At 54.9% G+C, this 22,381-nt stretch overlaps 1 protein-coding gene across 1 annotated transcript; it reads right to left on the reverse strand.

The window, feature by feature from the left end:
- Positions 1-21,023: 21,023 nt before the first annotated feature.
- TWIST1 (twist family bHLH transcription factor 1) lies at positions 21,024-21,772 on the reverse strand. Its single transcript, XM_060248619.1, has one exon. It carries the CDS (start codon positions 21,664-21,666, stop codon positions 21,055-21,057), a length of 612 nt encoding a protein of 203 aa, XP_060104602.1. The 5' UTR covers positions 21,667-21,772; the 3' UTR covers positions 21,024-21,054.
- Positions 21,773-22,381: the final 609 nt, after the last annotated feature.

The raw sequence follows: 22,381 nt of genomic DNA on the forward strand, positions 1-22,381 counted from the left end.
GGGGGGGGCAAAATGATGTCACAAAAATAAAAACAATAAAATAAACCTCCTGGCTGGTGGCAGGTGGATGTCAGACTCAGACTTTGTTCTATTATAGAGCGGTGTCTGATTTCTATCACAATAACTGCTGGGCCAGGAGCAGGTCATTGCCTTTGGTTTGCAACCCTCGCTGCCTAAATGTAAGGATAGGCTGCAGTTACTCTGTGAAAATGCAAAGGCATTTATGTGGCATGTGCTCAAGGGCATTTGCTTCACTATCTGGCTGTTATATACCAAGGCCAACTACAGGTGACTTGACTTCTGAGACATAAACCCCAGATTCAGCTTTCTTTCTTTCTTTCTTTCTTTCTTTCTTTCTTTCTTTCTTTCTTTCTTTCTTTCTTTCTTTCTTTCTTTCTTTCTTTCTTTCTTTCTTTCTTTCTTTCTTTCTTTCTTTCTTTCTTTCTTTCTTTCTTTCTTTCTTTCTTTCTTTCTTTCTTTCTTTCTTTCTTTCTTTCTTTCTTTCTTTCTTCGTTTTTAATTTTATACTGCCCAGTGCAACAGGCAGGGCTACGCTAGTTTATCCTTACAACAAAACTAGGTTAGGCTGTGGATTAACAATTCACCCTGTAGATTTAGAGCTGCATCGGAACTGAACCCCAGGCCTCCTTTGCTGAAGCCCGACAGAATTAATTTAATACCCTCAGCATCAAGAGGGGGCTCCGAAGCACTTCCCCCGAACTCAGACACATGAAACGTCCCAGGAGTTCAGCTATGATTTGGGAGGCAGCAGGGGGAGCCCTTTGGACCACGAATCCAAGATCTGATCCGAACGCTTCTGGCTGCTGCGGTGAACCCATCTCGGATCCCTTCAGGCAGAAGCTGGTGAGGAAGAAAGTTTCCCTTCCCTCCCCGTCCTGCTGCAGGAGAAGAACTTCTACATCTGGCCCTGTCAGAAAGGAGCCTTGGCTCATAAATCACGGCGAAATGTGCTCCCATCATCTCCCGTGCCTTGGGAGCCCTCAAGGGGTTCACCCCCCAGGTTTCCAGATGAAAGGAGGCTGTTCCTCCTGCCTGAGACACCTCCGAGAGGCAGAGAGCCATCCCTCAAGAAGACGCACCTTCAGCTGGGGGGGGGAGGGGGCGAGCGCTGGTTTTCTGCCCCAGTAAGGTATTTCTCATGTCAGCTCTCCACTGCTCTTCAAGATGAATGAACAGAAGATCGCTGGTCACTATCCCCCCCCCCCCCGCACCTTATATACGTCCATGATTTTTTAAAAAAAATCAACAGCGGTCTGAAGGTTTTTGTTTCGTTTTGTTTTTCCTGTGCATGCAGAATCAGCAGTCCTCCTTGCATTGCTCTGCACACGGTTTTGGTTTACCCGGAAAGAATATTCTGGATGTTTGAATTCTCAGAAGGACCAGTGGGAAAGAAATCACCAGTGGGAACTATTTTTTTTTCTTTTTCGAGGAAGAAAGGAGGAGAGTGGCTTTATAATTCACTCCTTCACTCAGAGTCTCAGAGCCAGGGAGGCAGGTGGGGCTGAGAGAGCTCTGAAAGAACTTGCGACTGACCCAAGGTCACCCAGTAGCTGCATGAGGAAAGCGATGAGGCCGGTCAGTTCAACCCCGGTTCTTCCTTTCTGAGCCCCGCTCCCGCCCCGTGACTAGAAGCCTGGGCAGGTCTTTCATAAGTAAAAATGGGAAAGAAAACCTGCCTGGGCATCAACTGTGCCACCCAGAGCAAGAGAGGCGACCGTCCAGTTTCAACACAGGATCAAATGTAGAAGGCCTTTCTGCCACCCTCCATGCATGAAGGCTTCTGTGGCTTTAAAAAGCTTCAGGGCTGAGGGGGGACTGGTCATTCAACAGACCAAGGTGAAAGAGTTCCACTGACAAACTGGGCAGAGAGAGGTTGTTCTGAAATCTTCAGGGCGGAAGCTTCTGTGACATCAGAGCGGGTCAGCCAACCAACCCAAAGAAAGAGAGGTCCAGAGCAGAGACTAGAAAAAGATAGCGGGGCTTCTGGCCCTTCATCCAAGGACTCCACGAGGTCCCACTCACCTTGGCATCCTCCCAACACTCCCAACACATTGACTCTTCACGCCGGCCTACCGGTCAGAGTCATCCTACCCCACCATGTAGAATCTGGGTTCCAGCCCCACCTCGGCCAGGATGTAGCTTTGAGCAACCTGTTTTGTCTCTCAGCCGCCCTCTCCTTCTGGTAAAAGGGGATCAATCGTCAGGATTGTCAGGAGAAACAAACAACAAAGCATCAAAGCGCTTTGACGATGAAATCGAGCAGGCTCGTTATTCGTGAGCCTCTCACCCCCTCCAATGGCATCAGCCACGCCAAGAGGCCATCCCGAGAGGCTCAAGTCCTTCATTTTGGCTGAACTATGCCCAACACGGTCCAGTTCATTCAACGCTGTTTTCGGATAGGACTGTGGCAGCACTGGAGTCATCGGAGAGTTGACACAAAGCCAATGGAATTAAAAAAACAAAACGCCTTTTACACGTTTTGCGAGAAATCACTCAGACGCCCAGATCTAGCCCCCCCCCCCCTTTACTTGGAAGCACCTCCCGGGGATCGCAATGGGATGACTTGCGATCAAAAAGGGCCATTCGGGTTACAAAAAGGCTTACAAAACGGTCATTCGGGTTTTTACTTTTAACATCTCTGAGAGGGAGGGCAAAATCCCAAAAATACGGAGGGAAAACACCTGCTCAATTTAATAGCTGGGTGGAGGGAAAGAGCACATCTAGCGGGGCCAGAGCTAGTTGGAAGGCACCTCTTTTCTTCCTTGGGCGAAAACCAAAGCGCAAAGAGTTGCGCCCCGCTGTGCAGACAAGGAACAGTCACCTGCCCTTGAGGCACCAGCAATGCCCAAATGACTCCTCCAGCCGGCAGAAACCAGAGCATGCTGCTGAAGAATGGGCCAGTGCACATCACTGGGATCGTTTCATGTTTATTTTAATATTAACCCTTGGCATTGATCATCATCCATACTATAATAACTTACAGTCTAATACATTGATCATTATATATATATATATATATATATATTAAAATTAAAGCATGACTTCTAACAAGCTCACATCACCTGTTATTTAGTTTTCTCCCATTTTGGGGTTCTAGTTTTCTTTGATCAAGACCTTAGCAGGCTTTTCCTAAAGCAAAGGTGCCGTCCTTGTCTCTCCCCCGCTTCGTTTTCTTTGCGGGAGGGGGTGGCGGGGGGGAGAGAAACTCCGCTGTCATTATCCCCATTTCCAGATTCCAGTTTGAAATTCGCGATTCAAGCCGGAGGACATTTAATAGCTGCCTGGATTAAATACTGCAGACTCCAGCTCCGAGTCTCTTTGAAAACGCAGGTCTCGAGGTTGTGCGCCTAAATTCGCAGGATGAAAACTGATCTATGATATATGTTTTAAGTTTAGATCTGAGAGGGGCGAGCGAGGTGGGGCGGCGGCGCGGGGAGGCCAGAGCGGCTCTGGTCTGGATCTGGTTTATATTGGTGTAAAGCCCTTGAAGTTGAAAGGTGCTCCGGGATGCTTGCAAAGCGAAGAAAGGAAAGGGGGACTGGGGGGGGGGGGAGAGGGGGACGCGGCGCACCAGCGGCGCAAGAGGCATGAAAATAAAAATCGGTCCTATTTCCACGTGGCTCCAAAGCCCCTTTGCCTCCTTCGCGGTCGCCAGCGCCGGAACCAAAACGCGCCACCGCTTTGTGGTCGCTACAGAACCTGCCTCCTGTCGGGAAGCGACGCGCCTCCTCCATCAGCGCCCCAGGCAGCAGCCCTCCTTCAAGTTCTCCCCCCGGAGCTGCGGGGCCCGACAAGTAACGCAGGACCGCCAAGAGCCGCGTCCCCAAGGGCTCCGCGAGATGGACCGCCGACTTTTACTCCGCTTGTTCTGGTGGCTGCCGAAGCGGCATACAGTCCCCTTAGAAAGTGGCATACTGTCCCCGGCATACAAATGGCCCGGCTACTCTTGCTTAAGTCCCAATAGGGAAGGGCTGGGTCCAGAGCCAGAGGGACTGGCCTTTGACGCTCTTCGCTTCCTGGGTTCGGAGCTGCAAAGGGGTCTTCTTGACTGTGGCGCTCCTGCGAGCAGCAGCAGCTGGGCTCTGGCAAGAGAGGACAACAAGCCCTCCGGGGAGGGGAGGGGGGTTTCGCCTGGAGCCGATGCGGCTCTTACTAGTGCAGATTTCGCAACGGCCCCAGGACAGAGGGGGCGCCGAGAGGGAGTCAGGCGGCCGAGCAGTAGCCCTGCTTTCCTTCCGACCTAGAGGTGCATTCAGTTGGGCATCCCTCTCGGAAGGCTGGAAACCGACCGAGGCCGGGACTGAGGTTGGGCCGGGCGCCGCCGCGCTTCTCTTGTCTTGCAGGAGGCGAGATCAGGCGACGCAGCCAAGCCGGTTTTCTCTCTCCCTGAGGCAGACGGAATGGGGTGGCGGGACACACAACTGCAACCGAGGGTGGGGTGGGGTGGTTTGGCATCAGGAGTGCCCTGGGGGCGCCGGACCAGCTGCCCACTCACATGGCCCTCCTCCTGAGCGCCTTCCGGGGTTCCCGGTTCAAAGGCGAAACCCAGGAAGCAAGCCCGCAGGTCTACTCAGTAGTAAGCCTCATTTCATCTAGTGCGCGGTCTTAGGGTTGAAGCCACCCGGAGACGCCTGGACGCTTTTCTTCCCGCAGAAGCGGCCCTGGACTAGAGCTCACTGCTTCAGAAGCTACCAGGGGAGCCTCCTTAGGCAGCGCTTCTGTACCGGAGGGCTAGAGACAGAGGCGCCGGGGCATTTCCCCTCCCTCCCTGCTCCATCCAAGGAGGTCTCCACAGCACCGGAGGGCCTGGGCTCTCCTCCGCCAACTGCCGGATGCTGGAGGGAAACTCGTGCTCGCGAGACGAGTTTTATTCCGCTTATTCAGCTGCAAAGGGCTAACAGGGCTCATCATCAGGGGAGGTTCAAACCGGGACGGGGCTAAAAGCCCGAGGGGACCGCAGCAGCCTCAGCCTCCCCCCGAGGTGTTTCTTTCGCGTCTAACCCGCCTCTCTCCCCAGTGGCGGCCCAAAGCTGCGCACGGCTCCTGCCTTTTAGCCTCATCACCACCCTGTGAGGCAGGTTCGGCGGAGAGCGCGACTGGCCCAAGGTCACCCAGCGAGCTCCCCTGACAGAGCGGGGAGTCCAGCCTGGGGAGGCCTTTTTCTCGCTCCAGGCTGTTGGCAGCCCTGCTCCTACCTCCCCCAACTGGCCTGGCCAAGAGTGGCCAGAGAGAGACCTGCTCAGAAGCTTGGGGGCCCTGCGGGACCAGGCTCTGTGAAGCGGCTGGGCCAGAACGAAAATCAGGGTGGGGGATGTGCAGAGGATCTTACTCTTTGGCAGCACGGCCTAGTGGTTAAGGGACTCCCCTCTGCAAATCCCCTGTTGGAAACTCACCTTGACAAGCCCCTCTTTGCTTTTAGCCTTTCATGTGTCCCAGAGGGCTGTCCTACAGTCCTGTTGTATCGTATTGAGGAAGATTACGGAACGCGAATCCATCTCGCTGGTCTCCTGGTTTGACTGCAGCTGGGGGACAAGGTCGGGACCTGCTTTTCTCTCCCTTTCTATAAAGAGCAAACCCCACCCTTACAGGTACCACAGCTGCTGGGATATGCCTTGTTTGGAGAGGCCAAACTGGGATGGACTCAGGTTCTAGAGGTGCGGAGCTCTTTCTGGGAAGGGTCGAACACTGGTCGGGGCTTCTAGACAGAAGCTGGCCCGCTGTTATTTCACGCAGCCTAGTGGTAATGGTGCATGGGGTAATGGTGAAAAGCAGCGGCCTCTCGTCTGGAGTGCTGTACTCGCATCTGCAGAGGAGGGTTTGATTCTCCACCCCTGATTCCACATGGAAGCCTGCTGGGTGACCTTGGGCCAGTTCCAGTTCCCTCAGAACCCTCTCAGCCCCGCCTCCCTCACAAGGCGCCTGCGGGGAGAAGGAAGGGAGATCTCAAGCCGCTTTCGTACTCCTGAGGTTAGAGAAACGCGAGATATAATAAAACCCTCATCATCTTCTTGGTCGTCTTCTTCGCCTCCTTCCCATCAAGGGTTTCTGGCGGTTTAGAGCCAATCCCTCCTCCCTCCCCACCATCAGCCCGAGCAAGAAGAAGGGTCGCCTAATAGACCCCAGCCGGGATCTTCCTAAGCCCAAAGAGATCTGTTCCCCGGAGTCAAGCAGGCAAGCAGCGCATCGCAGACATCCACCTGGGCGCGGGCAGGCAACTGGAGGAAGAAGAGGCGCCTAGAGGGAAAGCTCTTCTCGGTTCATTCTCACTGTCGGGTTTCAAAGGGGTTTAGTGGACTGCAGAGGAGAATCCGGCAGGGCTATCAATCCCCCCGCCTCGTTCCCCAGTTGAAGCTCTGCTTCTTGATCTTCATTTGACTCATCGGTGCAACACGCCTTGTCCCCTATTTTACAGATGGGGAAAGTTCAAAAAGGCAGCTTGCCCGACGAAGGGGCAGACCTCCAGCAGCTCAAGGCTCCCCGCCCACCCCCACCTGTTTATCTGGTGCATTACAGAAAGGGGGTCCTCAAGCCCCATTCTAGGCACATTCACTCAAAAGTAAGTCCTCCGTTGTTCAGGAAAGCTTTCACCTCATGCTGCCATCTTGTGCACACTTAGGATGCGATCACACACGCCAAATAATGCACTTTCAATCCACTATCAATGCACTTTTCAACTGGATTTTATTGTGTGAACTGGGCTGGCAAGTGCATTGGAAGTGCATCATTTAGTGTGTGTGATCACGGGAGTAAACCTCACATCACTCCATGGGCACGATTCAATTATGGCCATTTAAAATCCTACTGACGACGTGCTTCCAACTTTCCCACTGCAATGAATGTGGATGAACCAGCAGCGCCGTTCTAGGAACTTTTACCCGGAAATAAGGACCACTCTGTATTCCACCATGCTCACTCGCATACAGGCATGTCCAGGTTTGGGGAGAAAAGCTCTTCTGTGGATGGATCGGGTTCAAAGGAACTTAGCCCATGTCTGTATCCCTTTCATCCATCTCCTATCACATAAATGACCGACCCACCCCCAGCTCCACCTGTCTCGACGAAAGGGCTGCTGCGCAAACTCAGAAGCGGGACCCGGAGCAGAACGAGTCAGTCCCGTGCAAACCCCTTCCCCTGATTCAGGCAGGGAGGCTGGCGCCCGGATTCTGCGGACCCCGTGGGAGCAGCGCCGCTTGTTCTCAAGTAGTGGGGAAGTAGGCGGGGATCTTAAGGAGGAATTCTTGTTTCAGAGATGAGGAGACCCAGAGACTTCGATCACAGGGCGGGATCGATTGCCCCTCCCCCCGCAGGATAGATGGGGGACCCCAAATCTCATTTTCACCCCGCCCTGCCAGATCGGGCTCGCCTTCTCTTCCTCCTCCTCTTTCTCTTCCTCCGCCTCTTGGCGACTGCCGTCGTAAAAACCGCTTTTCGGGAAGTAAAGCCCCACTGGACACACAGCGGGGCTTCTTTCGGACCGCTGGGCCTGCTACTTAGGATAATAGGATTGGGTGTATTATCGGGCCATTATCCTCTTGCCCTTCCTCCGAGGAGCTGAAGGCGGCGGCCTCCTGAGCTCTGGCGTCTTCTCCGGAAGGGCACCAAGCCAACGTCGGGGCAAGCAATCAGGTCCCCTTCCGTCCTACCATTGCACCACCAATCATTGCACCATCCAACCACTGCACCACCCTTCCTCTGCTTTTCGCTCTACTTCTCTTAGGGGAAAGAAAAAGCGAGCCAGACAATGCGGGGACTGACTTGGAGACAGGGGGTGCATTCACACGACACTCAAGAATGCATTTGGCAAGTGGACTTTTGCTATTCTTACACAGTAAAACTCCAGTTGCAAAACACATGATTGAGTGTAGTGTGAAGGCACCCAGGATGCGACACACTTGGGTCACAGCTCAAAAGATGAGGAGGGTGCGGGGAATAAGGAGGCTTTCAGACCCAGATGGGGAAAGTGCGCAGAAGCCCCGCTCCTACCTGGATTGTGCAAGTCAGTTGACTTCCAAGTAACCTTCAAAAGAGTGAACTGTGTGAACTGGCACAATTCAGTTGGCAAGTGCATGGAAAATGGATCGAAAGTGCCTTACCTAGTGGGTGTGACCACAGCACACAACCTCTCTGGCCCGAGGACTATTGGAGAGGAGGGGGCGGGGTCAAGTCCTCTCCAGTCCCTCGCCCTACTCAGAGATGTGGGTCACAGAACCCGGAGCTTGTGGAGGGGGAAGAAACTCTGTCCTTGCCCAGAGGTGCTCTCAAATCCTTGTACACTCAGCAAACATCCAGAACCCTGTGAGCCCAGCAACACCGGCCGCCCGGCTCTTCTGTCCACTGGAAGGGACATTGCAAAACCCCTCCCCAGAGGAAGGCCCGCGTGGCCAAGGTGGTGGTGGTGGGCCTCGGGAGGCTCCTACGCTGCCCCCACCCCCCGGACTTCCTTGGCAGCTCCCCTGCACCGCTTGCGCTGCTGGCCCAAAGGAAAGAGGGCTCCTACACCTGTTCCTCTCCGGGTTTCAACAGCTGCTCCGAATCAGGCTCCCGCAGGTAGCTGCTGCAGCTGGCCCCCCAGCCCCGGCCTTGGAACTGGCCCTCCCCCACCCCACCCCCACCTCTTCCCCTTCGTGGGTCCTCACTTTCTCCCCCGGGCGAATGAGGGGAAAGGGCTGAGCAAGCGGACAAGTCCGCACTCGGGTCCCTGGAAAGAGGAGAGGTGATGGCCGGGAAAGCGCCGCTGTCTCATCCCCCCGCCCGATCCGAATCCTGCCCTCCCCAGTCTACTTGCCTAAAACTTCCAGTGGCTTCTGAGCATACTTATCTAGTGGGTTCGCCTGGCACTGAGGTCATCGGATTTTCCTTCAGGGTAAGCACCACTGCGTCCATAGTTTGAGACTTTCGCCCCAGGCAAAGGAAGGAAGGAAGAGAGAAAGAAAACATACGTTCTTTATGCGTTATATGGCAAGAAAGCCAGCTCCTCTTTTCTCTGTGTACAGGCTGACAACAGGACTCACAAGGCTGGCTAAACATCTGGTTTTAAGACCCCGACATCCAGACTTCAAACCGATTTACTAGAAACTTCTGGCCTGCATTTCCAGAAGCCTTCCTTCCAGGCAAAGGAGGAGAAAGCGCTTATCTCGCTGACACCCGCTTGACCAGAACAAGGCTGCGATCCTAAAACCAGGGAGTAAATCCCGTTTCCGGATTGACTTCCAAGTCCATGTGTTGAGGTTCCTTATGCAGATCTGACTTTGGTGCATCATTCAACCCAATTCTGACCCTCCTCAACAAGCTTTTCTAGGAACTTCCTAGTAGAGAATCGAGGGAGAAGGGCGCACGGGGGAGCCCCGGTTCTTATTTATTGCGGATCGTTTGCTTGAGTGGACTTAAGAAGGACTTACGTAGAGATGAAAACGACCAGCTACTTTCAGGTTTTGCTTTTGTTTTTGCAGTTTTCAATGGGAGAGAATTTACAGTTTCTTTCACCTTTTCCGATCGTCTTATTGGAGAAACGCCACTGTTCTCTCAACATGCAAGGACGCTCCTGCACTGGATGCGCCTCTGAGGACAACGAATCAAAACCAGGAAGATACAAAATATGGATCAAAACCAGACAGATGCATCCGCCTGCAGAAGACTGTCTCGACCAGAGCAACAAAAGAAGAGCCTTTAAAAGAGCAATAAAATTGATTTAGCTTGCCAAGGCCCGCCAGCTTTCAGGTTAGGCAGAACTCTTCCTCAAGAGGAATAGAAAACAAACAAGATACAAGGATGGCACAAACCGAAGAAAATGCCCTTTTCTTTTTTAAAAAGAAGAAAGACTGAGCAAGAGCCCTGTGTGATTCGAAATCTGACACACTATTTGGATTATATTAGAGACTGGTTAGGACTGGCATCTTCTAATCCAAGGGCAAACAGCGAAGCTGAAGCTCCGCACTCATACCGGTTCCCTGGGCACAGAAGAGCAGTTCTGTCGGATCAGATTAAGGCCGTCTTGTGCAAAAAGGAAAGGTGGGGTATATATACATGGTTTCGTGAACAATAAAGCCTCTATCTTGTCTAACATCCCGTGGCCCAGTTGTAGAGCATCTGCTTGGAATGCAGAAGGTCCCAGGTTCAGTCCCCGGCCTCTCCAGTTAAAGAACCTAGAAGTAGATGAGCTGAAAGACCTCTGAGCCTTGCATGCCCTGGAGAGCCGCTGCCAGTCTGAGTAGACAATACTGACCTGGATGGACCAATGGCCTGATTCAGTACAAGGCAGCGTCATGTGTGTTCAGTACAGTAGGAGTTCATCGTTAAAGATCGACTCCTGTGTTCCTCATGTTCCCAGTTCAGGAGAGTCTAAGTGATCGCTGGTGCCCTTCAATAAAGGGGGTGCGTGCAATAAACACTTTTTTTGAACTCAGTCTAATCACTGGGGAAAAAAGAACTCTGCAATCCCATTCGCCCTACTGTTACTGAGAATTAAATCCCGTTGAGTTCGAGGAGGAGACATGTCCGAGGAGCCCCTGGTCTTCTCCCGGAGGCTCTTCTCCACCGCCGTCTGCTGGAAACACGCGTTTACCGGAGAGGAGCGGACGAACCTGAGAGACCCAGAGATTAACTGGGAATGATCGTGATCTCTGACTACAACTAGAGCGTCTTTTTTATTTTTCGGCACACGCAAAAATACTGCTTGTTCCCACGGGGCAGCAATCCTTTCCACCTTCGCATCACGTGTTGGCCCTTCTAAAGTGGAAACAGGGTCTGCTCTGGAGGGGAGGGGAGGGGGCCTTTGTGCGAGTGATTTTAACCTGCTCCACCTTCCAGTGACCTGCCAAATGCTCTTTCTTATTTTATAGACATCTGGGAATTCCATACATGCCTTAAACGCCAATTACACACCTTCTTCAAAGGACACGTGCTTTGATTTGCCAAGAACATTTAAGTCGACCGAGGTCTGAAAGAAAGAACGGGCCGCAGAGGGGAGACGCTTAATGTTTAAAGGGGGGGGGGAGAAATTGGGGGGGAACACCTTGGTTCCTGTACAGTGTTTTGCTGTTGGAAGAAAGGAAGGGGGGGGGAGAAATATGTCCTTTAGAGAAGGAATGGGGCGGGTTTGGGATACAAACATGCAAAAAATTCTTCAGCAATGCAATCCTATGCAGAGTTACTCTGGACCGACCCCATACATTTCAATGGATTTAGACTGGAATCACTGAGTAGAATCTCGCTATAGGTTTACCAGACGGGCTTCATTCTCTGAACTCGCGGAAGAAAGTGGCCCCATCATGGTTTGCTGGCTTGCCTAGAAACAAGCCCGGCTGAAATTCCACCAGGTTCGAGGGGACTTCGGGAAACGAAGTTGACGGTGCTCTAGCAAGAGGACCAGCCCCGCGCCCACTGAAGCCGGCCTTTGTAGCTTTCCTTCCCCCCGAAGAGACACTTGCTTGCTTGACTCCGCTCTTCTCCGCTCTCCTGCCGGATCGAGGGCAGATGGAGCCAAATCAGAGAAGGCCGGTTGCTGAGGGCAGGCCAAACGTGGAGGCGTGGAAAACAGGCACGGCCCGGGTCAACAAAGGCAAGGAAAGCCACCTTATTCTCGCCCTGCCAGCGTGCCCGCCCCTCTTCTAACCCGCGGCACCTCAACCGTTTTCCTTGGCTGAGTTTCAGAAGACCCTTCCTAGAGGGGAAGGAGGAGTCATAGCTCAGAGTACCTGATCGTTTGAGACTGCTCGGATTGGCAGCGGCTCTCCAGGGTTTTAGGCCGAGGTCTTTCCCATCATACTCCCTGGCCCTTCAACTGGAGATGCTGGGGATTGAATTTGGGACCTTCTGCGTGCAACGCAGGCAATCTAACCACTGACCAAACATTTGCAGGCACAAGACTGCCGCAGCACCCTCAGTTTTAAAAGATGTTTAAAGGGGGTAAGAGAAGACCTTTCTTGGACCCAAGGAAGTTCTCCAGCTTTCAGTTTCCTACCGATGCGTCCCCCTGCCCTTGACAGGCAGCCGGCGTTCCCTGGCGCTGCTGCAGACGCCATCGGTTTCAGGAGTTCCTTCCAGCAACACTTCATTTGAACTCCCTGGATTTCCATGCCCAGAAGGTCTTTGGGGTCAACCAAAACACGCCCCTCTGGGAAACTCTCAAATCAGAGAAGCCTTTAAGGCGACGTCAATATTGACACTTCTTCAAACCTCTGCATGCTTACTGAGACGTATACGCCACAATGGGGCTTACTCTCAGGTAAAGCGTGCCTAGGAGCGCAGCCCTTAGTGCAGGAGACCGCTTTTTGCCACAATTATTTCGGCTGTGCTGGTTTGTGGATAGTTTTATACCTTTACTGCCTCTTAATCCGGGTTAGAAACGCGCTCGATTTACTTGTGATCCAACCTCAAACTAGGCTGGGACCCGACCAAATTTGCAAGCAGAGCCGCGTTCCTGCGCTCCCTTACTCAGAGGGAAAGCCCCACTGGGTGGGACAACTACTGTAAAAGCTGCTCGCATTCAGAGCAGAGGTGTCTTTTAAGGCTACGTGCTATTTAGCCTTAAACCCCGCTGAGATCTGGCAGAAGTTACTCCCGAGTAAATACATCCGCACAGGATGGCGCTGCAAGATTCGACACCTGGGTTGCCCCGCCCCCCCCCCCAATCGCACAGCTCCTAGGCCTGGCCTGGCCTGCCCGAGACCCCCTCTGTCCTCCCAAAGGAAGGCGCTCCTCTCCCCCCCTCCCCCAGTCCCTTGGATGTCCGTCAGGTTTCCTTGCTGCCCGCCCGCCCGGTTTGCTTTCCACCTTTGCGAGAAATTACAGAGGCCGGGAAAACCGCCTGACATCATGAGCGCGGGGACAAACGTTCACTTTGAAGGGCTGCCGGGCAGGACTTCAAGTGAAACCGTACGCCGGAGAAGAATTTGATCCGGGCCTCGAGAAAATAACTAGGTCGGCCTTTGCCAAACCGTGGAATGTGCAGGAGAGAAAGCGCTGCCGGCTCGCCCCAGGCCGCCTTCCAAGCTGCTGCTGCTGCCGCCGCCGGCGCTCCATCGCCTGACTCGGGAGGAAGCCCAAGGGGGAGAGAGGCCCTAGAGCCCACTGAGCCTGGCTCTCGTGGCTGCCCCCCCCCCAAGGACTCAGGCCTGGGCTGCCATCAGGACTAGAACCAGGGCAGCCAGACACAGGTCCTTCTTGCCTCTGGGGATCAGACCAGTAGAGAGGAAAGGTCAAGAACTCGGCTGCTCAAGAGGCCCTGGACAAGGCCCCGAGGGAAACAGCAGGCTCCCTTGTCAGGCATGCCTCCTCACCTGACATTCCTTTGCTCTACCTGGATCCCACCCAATTGCCAATCCCCACCTGAGTCTCTGAGAAAGCCCAAGGAGAAGAAGTGGAGATCCCATCCAAGATCCCTTTCCTTGTCAGCCTCATCCATCCGAGACTGGTTTTCAAAATGGATGTGACTCCAATTAGCCCCCGCCCCCGCCTTCGCCCCGCACCTCTGCCAAATGCTCTGGGGGCCTCTAACAAGAAAGCGAAGAAAGAGCAAAGTCCAGTGGCCGCCCTGGTCAGGAAAGCGCCCAGCCCTGCGTTGTTTGGATCCCCTCCCCCGAGAATCTGGGAAGGTGAGAGAGCCCCTTGCCTAACAGGGATCCCCAGCCCACCCAATGCAGCTTTGGCCAGATGCTGGATTAGTCTCATGGAAGGGTCTTCCAAGGTGGGCAGCTTCACCTCCAGGGGCTGCACCCCTCGTGCCTGGTTGAACATGAATTCACTTGACTTCCGAAGATCGGGCGGGAAGAGCGACAGACTTTCCAGCGCTTGGAAATCAGCGGGACTTCAAAGCAATCTGGATGCAGCCACCGACTCCAATCAAGACGCTGGCGTGGGAGCAAATCCCGCAGACGGGGCCGAGAGTCTTGGCGCTGAAGTGTGGCCAAGAGAGTCCCCTGGCCTCCCACGGGTCTTATTCCCCAGTCAGCGTGCAGAAGGGCCGACCCATCTTTGTTTACTCGGAGGCGAAGTTGGCCTAGTCTAGGATACATTTCTGGCCAACCTGCACCATTTGAGAAATCGGGCTGGAAACCCTCGTGGAGGAATCGAGCCGGCTGGAATCAAAAGAAGTTGCTGAATGGGTTAGAGTCCAAGTGAGGACTTGGAAACCGACTCTATTCAAATCAGCGCGACTCGCCCCGGGAGGAGAGAAGGTAGACCTCAGTTGGTGGAGAGGGTCCGATTGGAATAATTCCCCCCCAAGGCAACGAGAGAGAGAGAGAGAGAGAGAGAGAGAGAGAGAGAGAGAGAGAGAGAGAGAGAGGGAAATTCCTTAATGCAGTTTTCATCTTACCTTCCCAATAGCAGGCGGAAAGCTCTGTTCTCGGCTCTGAGTTCTAGTTCTGGTCCCGGCTGGAGGTTTTCAAGCCATCTGCTGTCTGGATCTGGCTGGGCTGGCCCCAGTTTAGCAAATCCAGTGGGGTCCCGAGTGCCCGTCTCCGGGCGAGGCCCACGCGCTGCTGCCTTCGCCCCCTTCTCTCTGACACCGGGAATTGGATTGAGGCTTGCGGTGGTCCCAAAGTCCCGCCTAATCCCCTTGAAGAGCAACAAAGGCTGCCGGGCCTTCTGGGCTGCGCAGAGAGCGCCCCGCCTTCCGCTCCAGCCGCTCTTGAAAGGCGCAGGGCTTCCGAGGCCGGGCCGGAGAAGGCAAACGGGAGGCTGGGAAGACAAACAAGCAAGGCCCCGCCACCTGGCCTGAGCAAACAAGGCTCGTGGGGAAGAAACACCCCCTGCCAGGGCTTCCAAACGGCCGCTCTCTGGGAAGGGAAATCGATTTGGCAGGAGGCAGCTCTGGCGTTGGGGACTGGGGGAAGGCCATTCCGGCCAGAAGACTTCAGACCCCACTTGGGAGGGAGCTTTCCCCGGAATGGAGGCACCCAGCTGAGCCGGAGAAAGGAGACTTTTTCGCCCAAGAAAGCCGAACCCACCGGGCGGGAGCCCCATCTCAGGCAGCTTTGCTCGAGAGCGAGCCCCCCCCCCACCTTTCGGCTTGCGAGATGGAGGCAGACCTGCCGCTCCGGAGCTCCCCTGGGACTGGGCCCGAGCCACCTCCGTTGTCATCAAGGAAGAGATGCCACCAGGAATGCCGACCAAAGGAGGATCGCGCCCACCGAGCTCAGGGTAGCCCAGAGTCAAGCCGTCGACTCGGCTGGGGTCGGCTCTGTCAGGCAGGAAGCTGCGCAAAGGGCTGTGGCTGCTGGCCTCACGTGCAACACCCGGTTCTTTCCGTGGTGGGAGAAGAGAGGTCTCTCTCTCACGCCTCAGATCCAGCACTGCCTCCAAAGCAAGCATCTCTCTCTCTCTCTCTGTCTCTGTCTCTCTCTCTCACACACACACACACTGTAACCCCGGAAACAATACTGGTGATCTTTCGGGTCAATTGTTGGACACACTTCTAGGAAACCACTGGTGGTCAAAGGAAAGGGGCTGTGTGAGAGAGAGAGACAGTGTGCAGGAGAGCGCGAGAGAGCAGAGAGCGAGTCCTTGTCATGAATTGGCGCCCATCATCGAGTTCCCTTTGTGATGGCACCCCGCCTATTAGCCTTGAAGCAAAGCAACAAAGAGCATCCCAGTTTTGGAGCGGGGCAGGCTGGCTGGCGGGCGGGGAGCGAATCTGCAAAGACAAACAGTCCGTGACTACCAAACTCCGAACGCCGGTCTGCTCTGAACCCAAACGCCCCAATGTCGAACAGGAAACCCTTTCTAGCCGAGTCAAGACCTTGCTTCCTGTAAATCGGTGCCGAGGACTGAAGCGAAACTCCCCAGCCTCACAGACCCAAAGCTGCATGCAGGCCTGAAGAGGGGTCTTCTTAACCCGCCCCACGCCCTCGACCTTCCCTCCACACCAATCTGGATCGGACCCCGAACAGCTTTCTCTACCAAAAGATTCTAAGAGTGGCATAGAAGTGAAAAGTGAACTTTAAGGGTTAGATCAGAGGCTTTTAAAAAAAGAAGAAGAATCATGCTCTAGTTATTTACCGTTAACCATGCACCGTTTTGAGTGAAGGACGGAGAGAATCCGAAATCCTGCAGCCCCCCCCAGCCAGACCCATAAAGCTGTCTCGATAATTAACACTCCCGTGTCTGTCAGTAGCCGGTTTGTTTGCGTTTTTCTCGCATTTGTTTAGCTTTCCCCTCCCTCGCCCCCTGCTCTCCCGGGCAACTTCAGATCTCTCCGATCAACTGTTTACCTCGAGAGTCGAGCCTGCTTTCTCGCACAGACCAAACTTCTTCAGTTCTCTTTTAACATTTCAATCATATTTATTTATTGCAGAAAAAAATATACAATGATATTTACAAAACAATCATAAAAATAGGAATGCATTTAGACACCGGATCTATTTGCATTTTAATATGGGTCATTAATAAATAAATAGAATGTTTCATTTGGGAGGGGGGGCTTTTCCTCCTCCCTGCAGGAAGAATTAAAAAAAACACAGAAGAGGAACCAGATAGGTTTGCATATTAAGAGTCTGAGCCAAAAACGTCCCCCCCCCCAGCCCTTTGTTTAAATAGATTTCCCTTTCCCACTGGCTCTCAAAGGGGTCTTTCGATTTGGATTGTCACTAGATCTGTTCAAAATGAAGGCGGGGGCCGGGGGGCGGGGGGAGTCCACAGCAAACATATTTCCTTTCATCAGTGGCTCATAAGATCTCTCGGGAATGCATGCATGCAAGAACAACAACACAAAATAAGGAAGTAAGAAAAAGTTAAAAGTCCAACATTCTTCGTCAAAAAAAAAAGGTGAAACCGGTTCAGATTTCGATCCGAATGATGCAGAGATGAGTGGTGGTCAGTTCAGCCGCCGCACTGGATCAGCCGCCTCCCTGTCCGAGGGGCCTTGAGGTCTCTGGCCTCCAGTGCTCCTCACGCCCTGCTCTTTGCACACTTTGCCAAGACGCTTCTACATTTCCAAGAAAATCCTTGGCATTATTGTCTTTAGTGGAAAGAAAGGAGGCAGGGGGGAAAATCCAAGTGCAGAGTCTCAACGACTGTCCATTTTCTCTCCTTCTTTGGGAACCAGGTCATCTGCAGAAACCCAGAGAGAGGAGGAGGAAACGTCGTTATTCCAAACGGAAAAACTGAGATCGATTTTTTTTTTGTTTTATTTCAACTTTTTATTATTAAAAAAAAACTTTTTAAAAAGGTTGCTCTCCCCCCCCCCTTCGGTGATGAAAGCGAGAGCGCTGAACAATGGGCGTGTGTGTGGATGGAAGGGGGGGGAGGGTGAAAGCACAAAGGCAGAAGGGGGAGGGGAGGGGAGGGCTGGCCAGGCATGAAATTGGGAAACGCGCCAAGGGAAGTGTCACGGGTATCTAGGCGAATCGGGCGGCTGAGGGGACCCTGGATTCCCCTAAGAGCCCAAGCCGAGTTCCTTGGCAGAGAACTCCCTCGGCCTCCAGGCAACTGACTCCCAAGGAGGCTGCGGCCCTCGCAGCTCCAGCACCTTGAAAGCGGCCTGGGAAGCAGCTCCCCTCGACCCCCAGAGTGCTTGGGGAGGGTTCGAGTCCCGGGGCTGCAAGCCAGGGCTCTTGACGCGCCGTTTCGTTGTTGTGCTCCTCCGTGCGCGGTTGGAAGCCAAATTTCTCTTCCGGAGCACGCAGGACCCAGGGTGCCAGAAGCGGGCCTGGCCAAAAAAACACCCTTGGCTGCCTGGGAGCGCCTGCACATCTGGACCCAAGTGGAGGAGGGCCTGCCGGACGCGGACGCCTCCTGCAAATGGCAGCTGCTGGCTTTAGCGCCGGGGAGCCTGGAGGGACAACTGTCCGTGCGATCCCCCAGGCAACTGTGCTGCTTCTACATGTGAAAGCTGGCGCCGCAGTGCTTTGGGGCTAGCACCAGAATCGCTTGGCCGTTTGACCGACCAGGTATCTTCTGCAGCACAGCCCCCGCCTTTCAACATTAGGAGAGTCCAAAAAAAGTTGAATGCTGGAATCTCCACGTGATGTCCAAGGAGCTCGTGTGTTTGGGACGCCAGGCTAACCGCCGGGAGGACCACGATCCTGCAGTCCAGTTCTAGGCAAACTCTACGGAGCTCAGTGGCACTTCCTCCGAACTAACTGTGCAGTCCTAAAAGCACTTTCCTGGGAGCAAATCCCCTGAAATAGGGCGGCTCTCATTGGGCATAGAATTACAGCCACGCTGCCCAGTCCTACAGATGTTTACGCCGAATAAAGTCCCGCTGTCCTCCCTAGAACGCATTACTCATCCTGCGCCTTCTCAGGGTTAGTGATTTGGGAAGAAGACCCATTGCACTCAGTGGGATTGACTTTCGGGTAAACATGCCTAGGATGGGTTCCTTGCTTCTCTTTCTCTGTGAAGTCTCCCACGCTACCCTGGACACATCGACTTGGAAGGGGCTCCCGCCAGGGTCAAGGAAAATGACTTCCTCATTTCTGCTTAGTGAAGTGAAATAGCGGCCCTTTTCTCGGGAAGCTGATAGGCCGCCTGAGTGGAAGTCCGACCACTGTCAGGACAAGCAGTGGACTCGCATGCAGAGATGGTCTTTCTACGACCCAGAAGAGGTGACCCTGATTTACCTCTGAGACCTCTCTTTACTTTGGGGCTTTTTCGCTGTACAGTTTTAGAGATAATCCCAGCCCAGGCTAGTTATACTGGAGAGTCAGGAATATTAGAGTGATCTTTCTGAGCTCAGGAGATTTTACTACGAGAGTAAGGCTTCCGCCTACGCACACTGACTGGGAAGCAAATCCCACTAATATCAAGGAGACTACAATTACTTCCGAATGCTGGAAAGTAAGTTCCTCTGAGCGCAATGGGGCTCACTTCCGGAGAAATGTTCAAAGGTACTTAGGACCAGTTGTGAGGCTGTTGCTCACTTCGACGGCTACTTATTTACTCGTGCGTAAGCTGCATGGAACACAGCGGGAGATACTGCCCAGTAAATATGCAAAGGATCAGTTCGTCCAACGCCTAACCCCTTTACTTGCTATCAAAGAGTCACCGAAATTAGTAGTAATTACTAAAAGATTCTAATCTTAGAGAATGGGACCCTTGACTTTATCCCCCCCACGTCATATGTTTGTTTATTTGTTGGCGAAGAAGGACGAGGGATTGGCTGGAAATATGAATCCTGGATGTACAGTCTCTTCCGGGAACCCTAAAGAAGTCTCTAGTGACTCAGTCTAACAGTGCAGTCCTTTTTTTTAAAAAAAGTTATACCCTTCTAAACCCATTGACTTCAATGGGTTTATAATGGTGCAGTTCTGTTTAGGATCACGCTGTTACTGGTTAGATTTGGAAGAGTCTTTTTTTTTTTTTCGCCTGCCCCGGAAGCCTAGGCCCTTTGGCGAACAAATCACTCCAAAATGTAGGTAGGAAATCCGCCTGTTGTCGCAACCCTCATCAAACTGTTGGAAAGCCTATCCCACGAGAACTCAGGAGATTTTCTCGCGAGAGAGAGAGAAAAAAATTCTAGTTAGCCTCTCAGTCTTTCTCCTGATAGACCACTTTTTCCTCGGGGCACCAAAGTCACTGGGAACTTCTTAAGGGGCGTCCCCGGGAAATCCTGGTTTGTGTCAATCAAAGGGTGCAATTTACTAAGGAGAAGTGCTATTAAACCCAAAGACCCTTACTCTCGAGTAACCCTGCAGCACATTGTTTTAGCGGGACTTCTCGAAGCTGCTTTAACAGCGTGGTCCTAAACAGAGTCTTCGAGATATTGTATCCTGTTTAGGATAACATTGCAAAACTCAAAAGACTCGCCTCTTGACTGGATGCTTTGAAGGCCACGGGCTGCTTTCCCGGCAAGTTAAGGACCCCTAAGCAAGCTAAACATACCTGAAGTCGAGAAGGAAACCCCTACAAGAAAACCAGTTCTGGGCGCATCGCTGGAGAGGGAACCCTTTCTATTTATTTTGAAGAAATCAGCCATTGATGTGGAAGGATTTCTTGAATGGGCTTTGCTTCCACCAAGGAAGTCCTGGCAATCGTGACCTCCCCCACCATCCCCCAAACGAACGTGTCCAGCAGGCCAGGATGGATCTCACTCCAAAGAGGCATCATCTCCCCGTGGAGATCTGGCCGCCTGGTTCTGAAGGAAGCCGCCGGCCCGCCTCGACTCCAAGCGGCATTTCCTTCCAACAACCCGAGAATCCCAACACAGCGGCCTTTGGAATGCGCTTTAATCCGGGTCTCTGATGGAGGCCAGAGGGTGCAGCGAGCCAGGCGAGGAGGAAACCAAGGAGGAGCGCCCCGCTGGCCAAGGAAGCGGGATCCCAGCGGGAGAAGGACAGCGGGGGGGACCCCCTCCATTCAGGGGGCCTCCGGGCGCCGGAGCCAGCTCCCCCCCCCGCCCTCCAGAAGGACTCTCTGCAGAAGTGGGACGGATTGGCGAGTCCTCGGCAGGCTGTCTTGGAAAGCAGCCTAGTTGAAAGCAGTGGGGAGGGGGGGGCGAGGGGTGTTACTGGCCCGCTAACTACTTTTCCAATCCTCAGGAAGCAGCCAGGAGTCCGGAAGGGCTCCAAGTGAAAGAAGAGGCATGCGGGGGGGGGGGGGGGATGGTGGTGGTGGTGGCGGCTGCGCTCCCCGACTGCTCAGGAGTCGCGCCTCAGGGTGGGAGGGGCGAGCGCAGGCAGAGGCCCACCTTCCCTCCTCCTCTTTGAGGATCCCGGGGGTGACGGATTGCGCGGTGGCGACCCCCGGCCGGCCAGCCCTAAAAGCTCCAGGGGACTTCCTCTCCAGCCGGTGTCAGTTCCAGCCAGGGCGAGTGGGGAGCCGAGAAAGCGATCCAGCCAACCTCCTCGAGGCCTCCAGGCAGAAAGGAGCCCGCGGATTCCAGTGTGCCCTGGCCTTTCCAAGCTGAGGCTCCTGCGCCCCTCTGGCACAGTTGCGAGCTTCCTGCCTGGAAAGCCCGAGGCCGTCGAGGGCCTCTGCCCCGTCACCGGCGGGCTGCCCCCCTCCTCCTCTTCCCACTTCCTCCCTCCCTCCCGTCCCCCCCCCTTGGGGGTGGCCTGCTTACCTCGGCCGGGGCGGGCGGAGCGGAGCGGGGCGCTAGTGGGAGGCGGACATGGACCAGGCGCCCTCCATGCGCCAAACCGAGAAGGCGTAGCTGAGGCGCTCGTGGGCGACGTAGCTGCAGCTGGCCATCTTGGAGTCCAGCTCGTCGCTCTGCAGGACCTGGTAGAGGAAGTCGATGTAGCGGGCGGCCAGCTTGAGCGTCTGGATCTTGCTCAGCTTGTCCGAGGGCAGCGTGGGGATGATCTTGCGCAGCGCCGCGAAGGCCTCGTTCAGCGACTGGGTGCGCTGCCGCTCGCGCACGTTGGCCATCACCCGCTGCGTCTGGAGCTCCTCGTAGGACTGCGGGCTCCCGCCGCCGCTGCTGCTCCCGCCGCCGCCTCCTCCGCCGCCCCCGCCGCTGCCGCCGCCCGACTTCTTGCCTCGCTTGCCCTGCGCCGGGCTGCACGGCTCGTCGGCCGAGCCTAGCCCCGCGCCCGCGCCTCCGCCGGCCGCGCTCCTGCGACTCGATCGCCTCTTGCGCCCGCCGCGCTTACCGGCGCCCTGGAGCTGTTGCTGCTGCCGGTCGGGCTCCTCCTCGCTGTTGCTCAGGCTGTCGTCGGCGGGCGAGACTGGCGAGTTGGACTCGTCGGGCGGCTGCTGCATCATCTCGGGGCCCGGCCCGCAGCGCGCCCAGCGGCCCGAGGAGGGGGCGAGGCAGGCGGCAGGGGGGGACGCCTAGCCAGCCAGCTCCCCCCGGCGGGATCCCGGGCCTGCCCAAAGGAAGACGACCACGACGACGACGAGGACCGGGGTGGCAGCGCCGGCGGCGGCCCTAGGAGCGCTGGAGGGGGGGACCTCACTGGGCAGGGCGGGGGGAGGCCATCGGGAGGCAGAGGAAGACCGCGGCGGCCCAGGAGGAAGCCTCTCTCGGACGGGGGCAGCTTCCCTCCCGATGGCTCCGTGGAGCTGCCTGGGAGTCGGGCGAAAGTGGGCGCCTGGGACGCTCTTATAGCTCCTGCTGGCGGAAAGGTTGGGGGCAGCGGTGTCATTGGCTTGACGAGGAGAGGAGGGACTTTGCCGAAGTTTAGAGGGAAGTTTCCGCTTCCCCCTCCCCTCCTCTCCCAAGCCTGCCTCAGACCGTTAGGCGAGGATCTGGTTTCGCCCCCCTGCCCCAACCCTCCCCGTCTCCTCCGGGGCTAGCTGGAGGTGTCTTCGCAAAGGGGCTCGCTCCCCACCCCTTGGGAGGGGAAGGGGAAGAAGACCTCCCCCCAGCCCCTTTGAAGTCTGCCACAAAAACCCGCTTCCTTCCTCGCCAGCCTGCGAGTGTTTGGCCGCCAGCGCCCGGGCCCGTCGCCTCAGCCCTCGCTTGGGAGCCTTTGGA

The sequence above is a fragment of the Heteronotia binoei genome, chromosome 10 (assembly GCF_032191835.1).
Source record: "Heteronotia binoei isolate CCM8104 ecotype False Entrance Well chromosome 10, APGP_CSIRO_Hbin_v1, whole genome shotgun sequence".
NCBI lineage: Eukaryota > Metazoa > Chordata > Lepidosauria > Squamata > Gekkonidae > Heteronotia > Heteronotia binoei.

Coding starts and splice junctions, on each gene's coding strand:
- TWIST1 (XM_060248619.1), bottom strand. CDS start 21,666: ATGATGCAGCAGCCGCCCGACGAGTCCAACTCGCCAGTCTCGCCCGCC.